General features: G+C 41.0%; 1 protein-coding gene and 1 long non-coding RNA gene across 2 annotated transcripts; one reads left to right on the top strand and one right to left on the bottom strand.

The window, feature by feature from the left end:
* The first annotated feature begins 390 nt into the window (after positions 1-390).
* On the top strand, positions 391-9427 carry LOC115397885 (uncharacterized). Its single transcript, XR_003932540.1, has 3 exons — positions 391-467; positions 3023-3027; positions 9418-9427. It is a non-coding gene; the product is annotated as an uncharacterized LOC115397885 (long non-coding RNA).
* plcxd3 (phosphatidylinositol-specific phospholipase C, X domain containing 3) lies at positions 1882-17001 on the bottom strand. Its single transcript, XM_030104394.1, has 6 exons — positions 16765-17001; positions 6905-7161; positions 6158-6331; positions 3800-3975; positions 3481-3582; positions 1882-2507 (listed from the first exon to the last, which is right to left on the bottom strand). The coding sequence occupies exons 1-6, from the start codon at positions 16865-16867 to the stop codon at positions 2351-2353; spliced, it is 969 nt and encodes a 322-aa protein (XP_029960254.1). The 5' UTR covers positions 16868-17001; the 3' UTR covers positions 1882-2350.
* Positions 17002-18838: the final 1837 nt, after the last annotated feature.

Here is an 18838-nt window from a genome sequence, read left to right as displayed (position 1 = left end):
ACTTTTATTTGAACAAAGGATTTGGGAATTTTACAACAGCGAAGGACTCTCATTTTTCACAGCAGAACATAAATGCAATGACAACAGTTTGGAACAAGGGAGACACAAATGTCTTTACAACACAATTTGTAAGCATTTCCAGGTCTGCTTGCGTGTGTGGGTGTCATTCATAATCTGGCGCAGTGCAACAATTAAAAAATAAATTATTTTTGATATCGGTCTCGAAGGAGGGGGGGATATTTTAAGCTGATATGCACACATGCTCTAGGGAACAATACGTGGAAAATAACAACATAAAGTTATGCACAAACCTGGTGGAATCTCATGTTGGTGCTCATGCACAAAAGTGAAGTAGCGATGGAATTTGAACAAGAGGAGATTGGATGCCCAGAGTACAAGTTAAGAAAATGCTCATGACTCTTAGTAACAATTGAAATCATTTACAATTTATCGGCAGAATACAGCATGTAGAAACTGTGCACAATATAAAACGTGAAACCACACGAAAGTGGAAAGAAGTATAATAGAAGCATATATTACAAACATGACTTTCTAGTTGAACCCAGTCACTCATGAAACATTTTTATTTTAGTAGGAATGGCACAGTTACTCACAGGACACATACATTCATCAAATCCAAAGAAGAGAGCTTCCTGTTTTTGGCTTTACATTACCAAACTTGATAAAAACGTCCCGGCAGAATACATTCTCTGCAGAAAATAATCATAAAGTGGATGAATGTCTGATGACAATTGAAGTTATTTTCATGCATATGTAAAACCTTGCAATACAAATAATTCAGCTGTCCATGCGCCATTTCAGTGTATCTATCATTGTGGAATAATTCAATAAAATGCATTAGATTTTTATTTGTGTTTTTTTCCTGATGTGACTGGATCAAATTCTGTGTTCTGACACTCAGAGAGCAGAAAAGCTGTACTTCAGACAAGGTAAGTATCTGAGAGTTACAGCTTGAGCCTAGCTAACCATTTATTGTGGTATTTTCCACGTGTCAAAGTACTGCTGCAGCATTAAAACTGCGAGAGTCTGAATTATGGTGTTTAGCCTTTTTCTGTCTTGAAATAAAACAGGTCTCTGAGTGAGTGTTCGGCAGCTTTATCTCCTGTTATTATGAAAAACACAACTCAGTGACACATCTCATGGTGACTCATGTACAGTGCACTATAGCAGTGCGGTATAGACATGCACACGCACACACACACACAGGGGGCAAACAACCAGCAATGCAAAGACAGACTGTGGATACACTCTTGCACCCAGAAATGTTATATTTTTATACTCGGTTATCACGACTCAGCACCCACCACCAGAACATACAGTAACTGTGTCAGGCAGGATTTCTTACCATCACAAATGAATAGTTACATTGACTGCATTTCCATCAGAGACTTGCTGCTTACATTATATTTTTAGACACGTGGATCATGGAAATTCTTATTGAGTGCTGATGCACACAGCAGAATTGGCACATTTTCTTGAGTAGCCAAGCTGCACTCTTGCTCTCTTACTCGGTGGTTTTGAATGAGTGAATCAGTGGCTTTCCTAAGTAAATCCATTTATTGTCAACATCCAGTAAACCTCTTTACTGGAAATGATTCCTGTGTGAAAGCTACACAGTGAGAGACAGCAACAAAGACGGGTTCATAGATTGTGAATTCAAGCTGCTAGAGACATTTCTTTTTTTTTAACTTATGTAGAAACAAAAAACACGCAGTGATCAGATCAGGAATGCATATTGTTAAGACCTCAGACAGATTTTTCAGAAACGAGACACAGACTGCTAGCTACTAACACCAGCCGACAATTTCAGTTACAGACTTTAAAACAAATCTCTGGAGAAAAAAAAAACAAAAAAAACAAAACTGTTACAACCACTAGAATACCAAGATTGATGTACCGATACATTTAGCAGAGGTTAGATATGCTCTGAGTAACCTACCCTTGGTGACATGGTAAGTCTAAAAACAGTGACAAAAGCAGATTATTTCACAGCATGGAGAATAAATTAAGTTAAATAAATTAAAAAAAAAAAGATATTTGTTTTTAAAAAAAACAAACATGAGCATTTTTCATTCTCAAAAGTAGGGAACAAACCAAAGAAAACCTCCGTCTCATGGTGCTCCTACCAAACATCAGCTCTGTGTCTTCCAGTCTCAACTCTCCCGTCAACCACATTTGATCTCGCAATCCACTATAGCCCTAAATAAAGTGAAAGGAGCCATGCAGCTCCTCTCTTTAAATAAATGCCAAAGAGAAAAAAGTGAGGGCACACACCCAACCACTTGTGGTAGGAGCGGTCACTGCGCTCCCTGACGCCGCCTGCCGGCTCTCAGGTGGCGTCGTCGTCGTCGTCTTCCAGGTGATAGTTGAGGGTGATGACGGCGCTGATAAACTCCCCGAGCTCCACGAAATCTGCCGTGATAATGTTGATGCCGCTTTCCCCCGGTCTCTGCGATCTGATCCACTGCATCATGCCCGGTAACGCCCTTGGAGGATGCAGAGAGAACACCGCGTCAGGGGGAAAGGGGCTCGAAGGAAGAGTAATGTAGGAAAATAGATGGAGAGGGGAAGGAATGATTCACGGATGGCTGGTTTCGCACACAGAGGGGGCACGCTGTGATAAAAGATCTCTGTGACACAGCGTGTGATGTCTGCAAGCCAAACACCAGCTGCGAGAAGGACACACTGAACACACGCCGGACATGTTCGTATAAGCCAAGTGCCAGGGGAGGGTGTTACTCCTGCAGATGCTTCGCCCAGATTTCTGCAAGAGAGAATTCTACCAGTCGCCTTCTCCACGTGACTGCTTTTCTCCGAGCGCCGAGGCCTACGCTGGCAGCCTGTGTGGCAAAATGAATGAAGTGATTTCTGAAGGATGCCTACATCAAAGTAACCAAACGCCTGGTGAGGATAGCTGATAGTGGAATTATCAAATGAATAATTCATGCGAGGAAAATGGGTGGCTTGCTTGTGAGGCTTTTAACAAACTGGTGACATAAAGAAGGAGTGAAATACACACAAAGCTGTGAGTAAATAAATAAATGAAAAAAAAAAAAAAAAACATTATGTACCAAAACTGAGATGTGGAAGAGGAAGGTGGGGGGGTCTCACTGTCGGTCTGCTCAGAAAAAAAATCCCTCACATGAGGTTAGTGTCAATGCTTAAAAAAAACAACATGGCTCTGGATGGTTTTAAAACTGGCCGGTGACTCACGATATGATTGTGACTGCTTGCATGCATGTTTGTTGCAGGTACAAGTGCCCATTAGCTTTTGGGCATATTTTAGGTGGAAGTCATGTCCCTCCAGGGGCCGCTCGCTGCTGAGGTGTTGCTATAATTGTGAGTCTGTGCACACAGTAAATGCAACTGTGCTAATCCTGCATTTTTTTCCAGTCCTATTGCATATTAATACAAGCTAAAACAGACACACGCACACAAAACACACAGAGCTACACATACCGTTCTGTGATCGTCTCTCTCAGTCCACTAGCAACCCCTTTCATCACAGTACTGGCTTTTGGAGTCAGAACCACTTGGGAGACAAAGAACGTCCCCTTCCTCCTACAAGACGCAGAGGAAATCATCCTAAAGTCAGTCACAGTAGTTTGAGCCTTTCAAACTCCTATCCTCCTAAACTATCATGGCAACTATTTTAAAAGCTATTCAAAATCAGTGGTTGTACGCTTCATTATTTAGGATAATGAGAAGATAACCAGCAGATATAACATGACAGGGTACCCAGTTTTTCGCCCACAGTGCCATAAATATACCGACAGACCTGCGGTCAGTGACGGATGACTGGAGAAACTGAACCAGCTTTTCCGGGTCAGTCGTGTTGGCCCATGGTGCGGGCATCATCTGGCCCGGCCACAGGAAGGGGACCTCCAGGGCCATGGGGTGGTGGTAGAAGACAAGCACCTGGTACTCCTTCTCCCAGAGATACTGCAGAGTCACCTGGGGATTAAAGGGAAACGATCAGGGAGACTCATGTAAACAATAACAGATTTTTTTATTATGATGTTCAGACAACAGTATTTCTAATATATCAGACTATACTGGCAATTAAGAGGAACCAACCACAATTTAATGGACCAAAAGGAAACCTAAATCCATATCAATTAGGCTATAACACATTGTTAGCACATGTAAAACACAGGGCATTGGATCAAAAGAAATCTGAGGACTGGCTGCCAAAATGTTTTGCAGATATGTGTTTTGTGTATGGTCGCAGTCTATAGTATGGACAGAAGCAGCACAGGTTTCTATGGTTACATCTTTCCTGAAAAATTCTGTTGGAAGACTCCAGCTCAAAAAATAAATAAATAAATAAATAAATAAATAAAAACACAACATCCTTTGGTCATTAAAGTGAGCAGCCAAGTACAGTAATGGTGTGCAGAGGGGTCAAACCTGCCTCTCGCAACCTAAAGACCCCTATACCTCTACTCTTCCTGTGTTTACTCTCTCACATGAGCGAGTTTACTTTGTCGGAAGGACCTCAGAGCTGTACACATTTTCTCAAAATAGATCAAACAGCAACTGAAGAGAAGTGGTAGAGTGTGTCTAGGAGAGTAGGAGTGAGAGCAAAAAGAAAACAAGAAATAATAAATATAATGAAGTGGGAAAAAAAGGAGGAAAAAAATGTCGACTCAATAACAATACCAGGCGTGTTTCCTTTCAGGAATTATGCAACAAGCTATGTTTCCCACCGAAAGAAATATGAGAAACCAAAAGTCTCCATTAGATTTGTCCTCTTCCCCTCACTTAATCTTCAGCCAGCTGCAGCACCTGTCAGAAGTGGGAGTGGGAATTTTACGCTTGATTCCTTCCTGCAGGTTCGTCGCAACAAGGGAGAAGGTAGAGATGGAAGAAGGGGTGGATGGTGCAAGAATAAATTAAAACGGCAGTCATGTCATCCCACTGATATTTATCTGTTGTTCTGCATGTAATGAATTTGGCAGGTCACCCACCAGTTACAGCTTATTGAGTCCAGACTCGATAAGCTGGAGGGGAAAGAATCATTAATCCTTTATGGGGCATTTATTGAAGTACCTGGAAATGGAGACTTTCATCACTCCCGTATATTTAAAGACAAACATTTTGAGTCAGTTTAAAAAGCCATATCACGTGTACTTCACCTGATCTATAGTCACATCACTTTGCCATGAGTTGATTAAGGAGGTGGTTTAATAATTTGGATGTAACTTTAGATATGATCAGACTGTGAATGCAGATAAGTTTAGTTCTGGTTTTCTCATTTTTCAGTTTGGTGCTGTTAGAGCTGGTCATCTGTCCTTGTTCTCAGATTTTTCAATATTACTTGTTTCAAGAGCACAAAACAATGGTGCCGTGCATTTCATCCTTAGTAGGCCGGGAATCACTTGTGATTTATCCACGTGTGGTCTTCAACAAGCAATTTTACAATAATGAATTCCAGGAAATTGTTGCAAATCACAACAAATGCAGGGTAAAATATCATGTTCCAACTTCCCATGTGGAAAATCCAATCCTGCTGATTGTGACTGGTGTTATGGTTTCTCCATGTGTGTTTCATTGCACCATTTCTTAACGCAGTCTGCATTTTTATTTCTGTTGGCTTTAATCCATTTTGTCGATCACTCCACCTATTGATCAAAGCGTGTTTTTCTTCATCAGTTTACTCTCCTTTGGTAGTCTGTGACTTTCTCCTAATTTGATTTGTTTGTTGCTTTTTCCTTTATTTCTGTTCACCAAACCCAGGTTTCGGTAAACCCTCTTTCCCTTTTTCACACCTTATGTTCTGCATTTGGGTCAAGTCGGATCTTTTCAAGTCATTTTTTTCAAGGCCGAGTAGACAGAGAGCAGAGGCTGATTATTCTCAGAAAAGATGGTCTTCTGTGCAAAAGGGCATGTTCAGAGTGGAAAAAATGAACTATGATTAGGGAGGTGATAACCATCATTCTGCATCTCAAGTGATCAAAACAGAGAAAGACTGTCGAGCAAGTGAGAGAAAGTAATAATTAGAAAAAGCCTTCAATCAGACACAGAAGAGGCCTGATTTCACCATTATTAGGGTAAAACAAGCAGCTGAAATACATTTTGTACAATTTGTTCATAGCTGATTCCATGCTATGGTAAAAGTTAAGCATATTTGTACCTCCTGAGCAAAAACAACGGGGCAGAGCTTCTCTCCAAACACTTCTTTCAACATGGCCACCAGTTTTTCATGGTGTAGATTCTGCACGCCGTAGAAGTGGTTGAAGTCCAGGAACACAACCTCTCTGGCATGAGCTGACAGGAAACTACTGATCTGCTCCAGACCTTCTCTGACCTGTAAAGAAAATGATTAGTGATGAGAAAAAAAATGTTAATTCCTCTCATGATGTAAACACAAGACACACAAAGAACTCTGGACTCGATCTATCAGTTGATTTAAAGTGCTTTAGTAAATGTATTAATTATAAGCTGCCCTATATTAACACATAGCCTAATCTAGGTGTACATTACTTCCGGTAATATTAAAACAAATCCTACCATCACATTAGGCAACTCACAAAACTGAACTATTGGAAATGAAATCTCTTCTTTTCTACATGTGCACTGACAACTAATTACAAGAAATTTACATCAAAAGATTGATGGAATCAGCTGGATCACTCTGTATTTTTCATTTAAGTTGATTATGCATCTTTCAACACAATGTCAATCGCCTGCACTACCCTAGCCCACCCTTCTACCTCAACCAGGTCCTCTGTATCTGAAATCTCCGAGAGAACTCGTTCAACTAAGCTCTGAGCATCCAAATCCCAAATGCCACACACACTGAAATGCACAAACATCACTTAGCAACCACAAGTATTACTCAACATTCAAAAGCCATCAAAACTCCAAGTCCTGTACTGACCGTGGCACTGAAGAGTCCGTGGGCGAAGTACAGCTCATTGTCAGGGTCGCGGGGCTTGGTAGAGATGCGCAGGTCAAAGAAGCGGATCCCAGCCTCCAGTTGGCTGTTGAAGTTCATAGTTTGTGTCGCCAACCACTTCCTCATTAGCTTCTTGGCCACCGTGCCGAAAACAGACACAAAGTTCTGCACCGTCTCCGGCTGTTCAGGGCCCACGGGAGACGCCTCATCGATGTAGAAACTGAAGGAATCATGGGAGCCTGAGGAAGACAAAACAACATGTGTGCAGGAGATGACTTCTGCCTGCAGTGTTTCTGCTGGCAGACAGCTGTTAGATCTTCAGACTTAATTCACCAACTCCAGAAACATGAAAGAAAAAGAAGAAAGTCCCTGTGCACTGGCAGTCATATTTTAAGGCTAGGATCAAGTCTCCAAAGAAAACACTCCTGGGCTCATTATTTCACATTTTCTCACCTTCCTTGCTTTTGCAATCATTTATTTTTTCCTGTACACACACTTCCAGCTAACGCTTCAACTTGAAAACATCAGCCTGGCGAGGAAACTCTTCACAAAAGGCATTTTCCAAGGAAAGCATTTGGCCTTCATCAGCAGATGAAGTTTCTCTGTTGTCATGGAGACTTTTTAGTTGTTGTGGAAGAGCTGAGGCAGGAAAAAGAAGCGTGTTGGAAGAGGTCTGACTTTGTGTTGTGAATTGGGCCGATATGAATGAAAGCATATGATCCTTTGGCTGAGTGCTATCAATGAAATGACTGAAATATCTCCGTAACTGCGCCATTCTCAACATAAGGGCACTTCTGCTGAACATATAATGCAGGATTTCAACTAATTGCCACATGCATCATTTAATTAACGTAAAAAATATTATTTATTACTAATTCCTAAATATGAATCCTCTCACAAAAATGTTTCCTGGAGCACCAGGTGATGCGTTTGCAAATCTCTCCTCAGAATTGTGCAAACACAGTCAAGTCCTTAGTGATTCAATTTAATGTTTTATAACTCTTGGAAATTTCGAACCACTCTGATATGCTCGCTACTTTTTATAGTCCTACACAATACTTTATTCTCTAGATGAAATTGCTCAGGGAAGTTGCGTCTAACGATGCATCTTCCATTCATTTTGTCATTAATAAACCCAATGAGATGGAAAAATAATAATGGCAGTCAGTATCCAATAAACCTCTAAAGTTCCAGTTTTGTTTTTGCTGAGTGCAAATAAAATCCCAGACATGCTATTATCACTCAGTTTAACAAAGTATTCAAAGCATAGCTCTGAAGCTTGGTCCAGAGATCAGGGAGCATTTTGCAGCTATAACATCTCAAAACCTCGGCAGATGAATTAGTCTGTTATATGTAAGGAATCTGAAAAATATTCATCTAAATGAAGTGATTAGTTCAAATATGTATCTTTATGGATAATGCTTGCATCAAGATGAATTTCAGTATATAAAATATCAGTATGCAAATGTCGATCAATACATTGATATATTCCTCAGTGACACTTTGAAATGAACCGAGGACGAGTGCTGGTATTTCGATATGAAGGTCGTGTGTTCGTCTGCTTGGGAAAGGGGAGCGCGCACACACACACACACACACAAAAAACACACACGGCATGCGCAAATCAGTCCATGCTGCTCCGGTGACTGCAGTGACTCCCGACTTTTCATCACATTTCACCGTTTCTCAGATAGCTCAACACGTTCGGCTTCCAGCAGCTCAGCACGGTGACCTGAAGTGACCTTCAACTATCTCTTCCCCAGTGCCAGGTCTTCACATGCAGCTCACAGAATGACCATAAGCAGGATAGACAGCTGAATCCCGGGGCAGGGCAGCAAACCGTATCACTGCTGGCTGAGCCACAATAACAGGGTCACAGCGTAACAGAGTATGACCTTAACCAGTCGCAGCAGATGTGTCTGTAGGAATAGTTTTTATTTGGCTTTGAAGGTTGTGCAATCAAAGATCACAGAAAGAAAAACGTCACCTCTGGCTATCCAACAACCTATAAATTATTTCATACAAATTGTATTTTGTCAATGAGTCTATAAAATGTAGGAATATAGTTAAAAATACAAATTTTCTCAAGGGAGCAATAATGTCCTCAGTTCTTCATAAAGTCCTTCACCATTGGATGTTGGGAGTATTGGACTTTTACCTTCAAAGTACATAATATCATTGTAGTTGGAGCAGTTTTAATCTGGAATGTCCCTGAGAAATTCATCATTCATAGATATATTAGCAATAAAGGTGCAGCTGAATGAAATAAATCCAGCAGTTCCACAGGATTGTCTAATGAAAGATTTAATGAATGCCAGCCACCTTAGGGAAACTAATGAAGCCTGTTTGTGCATTACTAAAAAGGAATAACTGTAAATGTATAAGACAAGAATTCCTTGGTCCTTGATCATTGCTTCACTGAGTAAAGACCGTCAACTCTGACGGGTCAATCATGTTGCACAAATTTAAAAGCCTGCTGCAAAGGGTATGCAGAGATGTAGAAACAGCAATCTAACACAATCAGGCGTGCACGCCCGAGCTCTGAAAATGATTAATTACTTTTTATGTTGTGAAATAATTTGCTCCACCTCAGCGCTGTGCTGTGTCTCAAGGGCAACACTTTCATTTGGAAATGTGAGGAAACATTTTAATTGTTCAACTGTACTCTTAAACTGAGCTGCGTTGTCAACAGGAACCACAAATCTACTTTTATTAGAAAATCTGTCATGATATGTTTGATCCTCTCGTTGCCATCTTTAAATTAGATAAAGGGGAGTTGCTGAAGAATGGCTCCAGTCTTGGTGCATGTTTAATCCAAACGCAATTAGAATACAGACAGAAACATGCCATGCGGACCATGAGCAGTCCATTCCAGCTAACAAAAGCAGCGCACACCTTGAACAGGTCGCCAGTCATTCACAGTACAGAAACACCCACACCGAAAGACACTTCTGCCTAACCAGCGTCTGTAAACTGGAATACCCACAGGCACATTTTGGGGGATTAAGGGATCTGCACAGAGAAAATTCAGGATTTGAATATCTGGCATTGTTATTATGAAACGAGAGTACATGTGCACTCAAGTCATTAGTGGTTTTTAGTAGTTTCAGCGTTTTTTGCTTTTCTTTTCAATGTTGTGTTTTACCGCTTTGATCATTCCGTTTTAAGGCTACTGCTGCTATGAACAGGTAAAATAAAATCAGCACTGTTGGCAGAGGAAGAAAATAAGTCTATCCATGTTGAATAAAAATCTCTTATTTTCCTCCATGACTTCACTTTATTTAGCTTCATTTCGAGTTAACTTGGATTTGCGTGTTTTGTTCGTGTGTGAATGGGTTTCCTCCAGCAACTTCAGCTTACTCCTGTGGTTCAAAAACGCGCATGTGAGGTTAATTGGTGACCCTAAACTCCCCCGAGGTGCGAATGTGAGTGAGGTTGTCTTCCTCTGTTTATTTGCAAGGGAGTATGCTGGTGAAATAGTGAGGCGCTGTAGTTTGCTGCTGAATTGTCTTCTGATTTGTCACTCAGAACTGTGAAAAAAATCCCTTCAATCACTGATTTGGTGCAAAAATATTAGAAATAAGACAGACATAGTTATAAACATAATTGTTTGAAAGCATCAGAGAGCCAGTGGAGGGAACATTTTTCCCTGGACTATATAACAACATATCAGGTATGTGAAGAAAGAAGCATCTGACTTCTGACTGAATCTGACTAAATGTTTCTTTAGCATTATTGTGGTAAATAAACACTAACACAAGGTATTTTGAAAATTAATAACACTCTTTTTTTATTTAGTTTCACAGCAAGATCATTACTGAACATCCACACACCAGCTTTAGATTTTTTCTTATCACTGTATTACACATTAATTTAAGTGGAAAAAATAACCATACACAGCTGAACATGCTCTAACGTCACAAATTTGAGCTCAACAGCACCACTCTGGTCTGCGGGCCCCAAAACTGGACAGCACTGATGTAGACATGGTGATGATGGATGAAGATTGTTACCTTTGAGAATTGACCAGCATTATCGGAGTTTTCTCTCTGAATGAGAGCATGCAGAGAGGACCACGGGTGGTGTTTTGGGTTCTTTTTGTGGCGAAACAAAGCTCACAGTGACTCTTACAGATCTATTTTAGGAGAGGACAGGAGAGGAGAGGAGTGGAAGAGAGGTTTAAGATGAGTCTGAATTATTTGACTTTTTCTATCAAGATAAATATCCTTCTGCTGGAAACTCAATTAAGTGCTGAGGTAAAGGGAAAGTAGTAGAAAATGCACACTGATCCATTTCTTCTGTTTTATAAGCTCTTTTGACTTACCTAAGCAACTTACAAGATAGAAAAGTTTGCAAGTGGATTAAGGCGCATGCCTTACAATGACTGTGATTACACTATGCTAATAAAAAGGCTTCTCTGGAACTGAGAATGCAGTGGAATGGTGTTTGAGGATTAAGAGTGTTACTGTCTCAATATTTAAGCTTTTAATCGGCACAATGTATACCTGGTCAAACACAGAGGCTGAACTGATTTGGCTTGAATGATGGATGCACCTTCCAAACAGGAAGTAGATGTACCTCCCGCGATGGATGTGACCTCTGTCTCATTGTCCCTCCACCAAACAATTTCCTCCTTTGTTTGTTTTTAGTGTAATATTATCCGGTTTCAATGGCTTTTAGCAGGATCATTTCCTGCCCTTCAAACATCTCCCTGCACTACCCATGTTTATTCTAGCATCCGATAGCGTTCGCCCTCCTTGTGCTGCGGCTTAAGACGGCACATAGATCCAGAGAAGAGACAAAGGGCGAGACGTACAGATGAAGGTCCTACTTTGCCCTTTTTCTATATCCAGAGGGACTCGCCAAGACTTCGAGATGCCACTTCTGCAATGGATTTCTCTCTGTTGCCTGGAAAGGCAATCTCAGCTTTATACGGCTCAACCATTTCCCACATGTACACTGTTTATCTTTTTTACCTAAAGCCTCAAGCTTTTACAGTTAGCCATTCAAGAGGTTAAGAATGGCTCCCCTGAGTTCTGCGCAAATCTGATATGGTGGTATTATGTGAAAAGTGAACTGACTGAAACACAATAATTCATCCCATCCAGCAGTTAGACAGCTTTAAGCAGTGTCAAACACTGCAGCAACTTTGCCAGGGTCGGCCAACTCGAATCTGTGACTGAATTCTGAAATAAGCATGTTTTTTAATGATAGATGTTTTTTAACAATGTTGAAAAGGACTGATTGTACCTTGGTCAAACTGTTGTAATAATATATTCAACCCCTCAGCAAACAGAAAATCTAATTTTGAGTTATTTTACAATAATTTTTTTCATGCAAAAATAGGCAATGATTTTTATCCTTTTTTTTAATATGTGACTAAAAAAGAGCTATAAGCAATCAGTCGTTAAAGAAAGAACTTCATCTCAGTATGTCTAACAATTTAATTCTTCTGATCTCTAGTGTTAAAATGTTAAATTATTAAGCTTTATAAAGCCACAAAGATGTGGATTCTCACTTGCTTTTAGCTGGTATTCAGGGTCGTCACAGAATAATACTTTGCCTGGTGACAAAAACAACCAGAGCATTACTAATTACAAGTGATTAAAACAGTAATACCCAGAGTATATTTTTATTTAATCAGTGTGCACACCTGCATGACAAAGACCACTTCAAATTAACCGTAGCTCCAAACCAAAAATGTTGAAAATCCTTATTGGGTGACCATAACTGGGATTATGACATCTTTCTCCTGTCGCCATTGAAGCTTGTTTCAAGGTGACAGAACCAGAGAGAAGCAGATTAACAACAACATGTCTGGCAGCACGCAGTTGCAGACTGTCTCAGTCAGGAAAATGCACAGCCGGCCCGTCTGCAGTACACACCTAGCAGATCTAACAATAGCTACAGGAGACCGGCCCACCATGTCCCCCACTGATCAGCTTAGGGGAAAAGAAAATGGCAACCTCACTCATTTCCCCCCCCCCCCCCCCCCCCCCCATTTCCTTTTCTTTGAATGACCGCACCTTGAATCTGCTACATATTCTTGCTCCTATCCCTTCATCATTTTGCCAGTACGCCATCGAGGAGAACTAACAAAGGTCATTTGACTTGAAATCTTGAAGGGTCGGCATATATAATAATACAATACAATATAATATAATACAAATATACTGTAAATATCTATCGATCCATCCATCCATTCATCCATCCATCCATGTGAGGTTAATTGGCGATCCTAAAATGTCCCTAGATGTGAATGCGAGTGTGTGTGTGGTTGTCACCTTCACTTCACCAGAGTGAAGACCTTTGAAAATCTAAGCAAAGTAAAGCTAACACCTCTCGCACATTGAGGGTGAAACTCCATATTAAGGTTTGCTCCAAACAGTGCCAAGTCACCACTTGGTCACAGGGGCCAACACAGGGGGACACAAAATCACAGACCCACACCGATTAACCTAATATGCCTTTTGATTGTGGAATAAAAGTAAAGAAAATCCCTTGTGTGCAAAGGGAAAAGCAGGAAGCTGCACACATAAGGCTCTGAGTTCTGAGTTGTCACCAGACTGCACCACTATGGGGCACCCAGAAACACATCTCAACCTTATGATATGTTCATATATTATAAATGTGATGCATCGTCACAAGACTGATTATCCAAAATAGAAATTGATTTTTGCATGACAATTCATTTAAACCATGTCGTCAGGACTTGGTCCTGATTGTAGTTCCAAATTCAGTCAGCTGAAAAGTCACAAAACACACAGACTCTATTTCATGGTATGAATTGCTGCCAGGTTACCAGATGAGTTATTTTCCTGATAAATGTCACCTGGGCCAGTCCTGAATGTTGTGTACCTTTAAGAATGCCACAGCATTACAGAAATATGTTCACCTTTGCTACCAATCGCAACCTCCTATACATATATATATATATATATATATATATATATATATATATATATATATATATATATATTTAATAATGTAAACACAATGACGCTGTGTCATGAGTCACAGAATAATGAAAAGCCACATACCGCTGAACAAAGAACACACTGATCAACTGTTATTTCCAATCATCGAAAAAAGAAAATTCCATCTCAGTTTGGCTACACTTGTTAACCTGTTTTGAACTGCTGTTATACAAGGCTCTCAAAAAATACGTCTTTTTCCAGCTCTTTTCCTTTTTCATGCAGACAAATTTCACTCTGGCTTCACAACAGCATTGAGTCAGCTCTCCTCTGGGTGACAAGTGATTCACTGGTGTCTTTGGATTCTGAAAATCAGGCAATTAATTCAGTGGACTTGCTGCTGTGACAAAGCTGATGATTGTTTTCTTTTCTTTTTCTTTGGTTGCAGCCATGTTATCAGCATGATTTGAATGCCTAACTACTAGAAACTTTTACTTTTTTGTCTGGATCTTTGCCTTTGGCCCTTCAAATAGTGAGTTCAAAACAGTCTTTTTGACTACTGATAAAATGAACTAAAATCATATAATAAACTTCTTTTGACTGTTTTGAAGAGTTTCAACAATCAGCACTATCGAGGATGTTTGTTTTAATATCTCATCAATCCTTTGCCAAAATGTCAAATCCATTTGAAATGTTATAACAGACCAAAACCAAACTTCTTTATGGTTTTCTACAACATATGTGAATCTATTCGTTCATTCATTTTTTGACAAACTCAAGCAAGCAAAGTCTTGTTAATTGTTCTAAAACAGTCTTCGGCATCCTCCGAAAAAAGGGGACAAGAAATCAGATAGAGAATCACTAAACAGAGGTATGCAACTTTGCTCAGACACTGGGATTCAGACACACCTGACGTCAGGTCAGCGATGAACTGATGTGATTACTTTTTGACCCACTAACCTATTAACCTGTTTAGAGTTTCATTTGAAAATGGATCACTTTAATTTTTACCCTTTGTTGCCCAAACAATCAATGCGCGGGAGTCAAACAATTCACTAATCAATGCTTTTTTGATGCAACCGAGTTTACCAATTCAACAACATAAATACCAGACGTTTGCAGTTAAGTGTCAACATCCCAAACAAAGGTAAATGCATCTACGTGTAGTATGGCATGAAAATACATGGCGGCAGCTATCCTCATGCAACTCTGAGAATGTGTTGTTGTGAATTTTACATTTGTATGCAAATTACTGCATAAGATAAGCTAACAAACACTCCAAACATGAAAATCCTTGCCAACAATCTCATCAGACTACTGCAGGGCCACACACACTTATAACATAACAGCAGATTGCCAGGATAGCTATGCCACATGACGTACATGAGTATAATTTTCACTGAGATCATTGAAAGTGGGCAGCTGCGGTGGCATTTTACAGCAACAAAACATCACAGTGTTTAAAGCAAGAGAAGACATGAAGCTTCAAATGAAAAATTCCACTGTTGTCACTTGTTTGTTTGTTGTTGTTTGTGTTTTTGTCTGTCCCAGTTTCAGTCCGGCTTGAATAAAGACTTAAAGCTGCATTCAAAAATGAGACAAAAGAATGTGATATGAGTCGCACTGAGAAAAGGAATCAGACATACGATCAAGCAGGAACACATGGTCGATGCTAAAATGGGCCGACAAAATCCTGTGGATGCGAGAATTTGTCCAAGCAAACACTGTGCCAAATGTGTCCTCACAAACAGAAGAAAGTGCACAGACTTCTTGCATGTTTCCAAAATCTGTATCCAGATTGAGGATAGACTAGCGACTGAGCTGCAGGGCTAGTAAGAAATGATGATCCCTAATTAAACGGGACAGACCATGATCCCATGCTGTCTTGGTGAGTAGATGAACTTAACATGGCACATTCCACGTGATTCAGCAAAATCACAGGCGTGAGGTAATACAGTTTGCTGTTGAACAAATCCATGATGAATTTAGTGGCTCCTGGCATCATTTTGGTCAGAAATGGTAACGTGCCACGCCTCAACTGGACATCAAACACTGAGCCATCTGCATCCGAAATGCCATCATGTCATGCCAACCATAAACACAGCAGGTATTTGCAGTTCAACAAGAGGGTGACTGGCAGGGGGGCAAGTGTGACACTGAAGACAGAGCGAGTAGGGAAAAGGAGGACAGAGGATTAGAAATTCCAGAAAATGAAAGCTGTGTGTGGAGGTGTGATAATCGCTAGGCAGCAATATGGAATTAACTGGCTGCTAATAAGCCATTCCATCAGTCAGATCAGTGGTGGGCTTTACTACCAGCCTTTCCAATGTGAATGGAGCTGAGGAAACCTGCACAGTGATTGGCTAAAGGTCCAACAGCTCATGTTCCATGGAGAGGGTTGTGATCATCAGAGCGCACAGCCTGAACCCATCCCAGCCGTCTCCTCTCCCCCCCATGGCCACCACCCTTGTTCAAACGCCGTAAGTCACACACAAAAACACAGCAGCATAGTTCGCATATTTTGAGTGCATTGCCTCTTTTTTTTTTTTTTATGTGAATTTCGTCGGCTGAATAAGCAGTCGTTTGGGCATTATTTATGAGGTGTGGAGAGCGGACCATCACACCGGCAGGCTCAACAGTTCAGGAATACATGCCACTTCTGGTTGCGCAACAGGTCTTAGTCTTTGTTCCAAAGACACACAGTGAGAGGAACGTGCATTTCCACCCCCAGGTTTCCGAGACTTGCCCTGTGCGTGAACTAAAAATCAAAGTTTGCAAAGCACAAATAATGTAGAAAAATATATACTGACAGCCAATTTGCGTATTCCTCGTCTCCTCTCGTGGCCGTACGCAGCGCGCACGGCTGGAGACGATACGAGCCCCCGCTTCTCCCCAATTTACCCGGGAGTAACGCAAAGAGACACCTACCCGGGATCGCCAGGTTGGTGAGCGGGATGGTGTGCATGCTCTGCGGTAAACTTGCCATCCAATCCACGAACCGCAGGTCGCTTCTCCCGTGAGACGATGCCATGCTGCCACCTTGCACAACGATCCGTTCTCCCGGACCGGTGCCTGCGCCAACCTGGAGTGTGCGCGCCCCCCTCTCTTTCCCTCCACACACACACACACTCACACATGCACTCACCCTGCCTCACTTTCTCTCTCTTTCACACACACACACACAGTCTGTCCACACCCCCCCTTGAGCAGCTCACATCGGCGGGCGGCACAATAATGAAAATGCGGTTGGACGGATCCAAATATGGCAACAATTGTTTGGTAGTTGTCCAATAATATGTTGTCTGGAATAATAATAATAAAAAAAAAAAACTGTGATTCATGAATGCAGCAACATGCGTTTTCATCAATACTTGCAAGTTTGAGCTTTATTGCACTCCTTTGGAACAACTTGGTGGGTGCATGCACCAGCTCCACAACAAACTGTTAGAAAGAGGTTTACACTGTTAATCACATCCGAGGCAGCTGCTGCCATGCATGGCACCCAATCCATCGAACCTGCCACCTTCGGATTGATTTGGATTATTCAACCATCGGAGTCACAGTCACGAAAAGAAGTTGTGTGGTTAAATAAGGTTAATATTCAAGCATAACTGGTTACAAGAGAGGTGAAAGCCTGATTGTCAGTCAGCCATGGAGCTCATGACTGAGTTCAACACTGATGTGATTCATTACAGTGGCAATTCACATGACATTGAGAGAGAATAACTGGCATATTCAGTGTGGCGTTAATCAGCTGGCAGCCCACCTCAAGCATGAATCATTTTGACAAATACGCCACACTGGTATAAAGATCCAGAATAATCCAACGCAGTGAAGGTTTTTCATGGTATGGACCAAAATGCTTGGCTGAAGATGAATACAAGGCTCTTTTTCCCCCCCAAAAGAATAAGGTGGGCGACGGTTATTGCTGTCCAGATTTGATTTTTGACATTTTCGCTTGTCGTTATTCCATAATGAGGAGATGTGTCATGGGAGGAAAGGTTGGTAGGCTATAATTAGACATTCAAGTTTGACTGTAACCATGATTCACCAATCAGAAACGACATTGAGGATTGTGTCTTTAAATATGTCAACAAGACAGTCTGCCCTGAGATGCAAAATCTCCATTAATTCTATGGTTTTTCAGCTGCTGATCCAGAGACTTTTTAGAGGGGTCACATGGAGTATTTTACTCATGCTCCTCTTGGAGTAAGTGGATTTAGACTTTTGGATTTTTCCATTGGAGTGTATGCGTTTCTTAATCTTGCTCTGGTTAAAGCTTCCTCTCTGTAAAGAGGGGGAATTTGGATTCTCATTGTTCACATTAATGTTAAGCTAGACACATTTCTCTCAGCAACATCGTTCTCTTTAACATCTCATTTCTTCTGGGAAATTCATAAGTACGGCGATATTTATTCAAGTTATTTTAGCGAAGAACTGAAATGTAACAAAAGTGGAATCAAGATCTTCACTTCAGACTCAAGTTGTTTTATTTTGACATGAATATTTCCCAGAGACAAACTGTCCTCTTTCTTAAATTACCTTGTTGCTGCATTCAACTACAAGTATGAGAAATGGGCTCCGAAACATAGGCTTACAGGGTGGCGCTCTGGTTTGACTCATGAGGGGATGTGCTGGACAACAGCCAGTGGCAAAAGCCCCCTGTCACTTTCTTTCGTTTTTCTGCTTGATGGTCCAACACGGTTGATCTTCTTGAACCTAAAAGGCCCACTAGCCACATTCTGCGGTTATGCAAGAGCCCTCGGGTAACGGCAGCGCCTCTCTCCTCAAGTGGAGAAATCACATCAAGAATGTCAATGTACATCCAGGACACGTACACGGAGAAAGCTGTAACCTGTTAGTGTGTCGGAAGTCATTAACCTCACAGCAGTCCTTTAGGTCACCCGAGAAATGATTTGATGAATAATTTCAACACTCAGGTGGACTCCTGATCTTCTGATGCAGAATCATACGATCAATGAAAAGAAACAATGAAGTTCAA

Source organism: Salarias fasciatus, chromosome 12 (genome assembly GCF_902148845.1).
Source record: "Salarias fasciatus chromosome 12, fSalaFa1.1, whole genome shotgun sequence".
Taxonomy (NCBI): domain Eukaryota; kingdom Metazoa; phylum Chordata; class Actinopteri; order Blenniiformes; family Blenniidae; genus Salarias; species Salarias fasciatus.
Note: the sequence above shows the minus strand (reverse complement) of the source record. Positions and strands in the feature narration are given on the sequence as shown.

Coding starts and splice junctions, on each gene's coding strand:
- plcxd3 (XM_030104394.1), bottom strand. CDS start 16,867: ATGGCATCGTCTCACGGGAGAAGCGACCTGCGGTTCGTGGATTGGATG. Junction 6,332..6,904: donor ACGGACTCTTCAGTGCCACG/GTCAGTACAGGA, acceptor TTTTCTTTACAG/GTCAGAGAAGGTCTGGAGCA. Junction 3,583..3,799: donor TCATCCGTCACTGACCGCAG/GTCTGTCGGTAT, acceptor TGCGTCTTGTAG/GAGGAAGGGGACGTTCTTTG.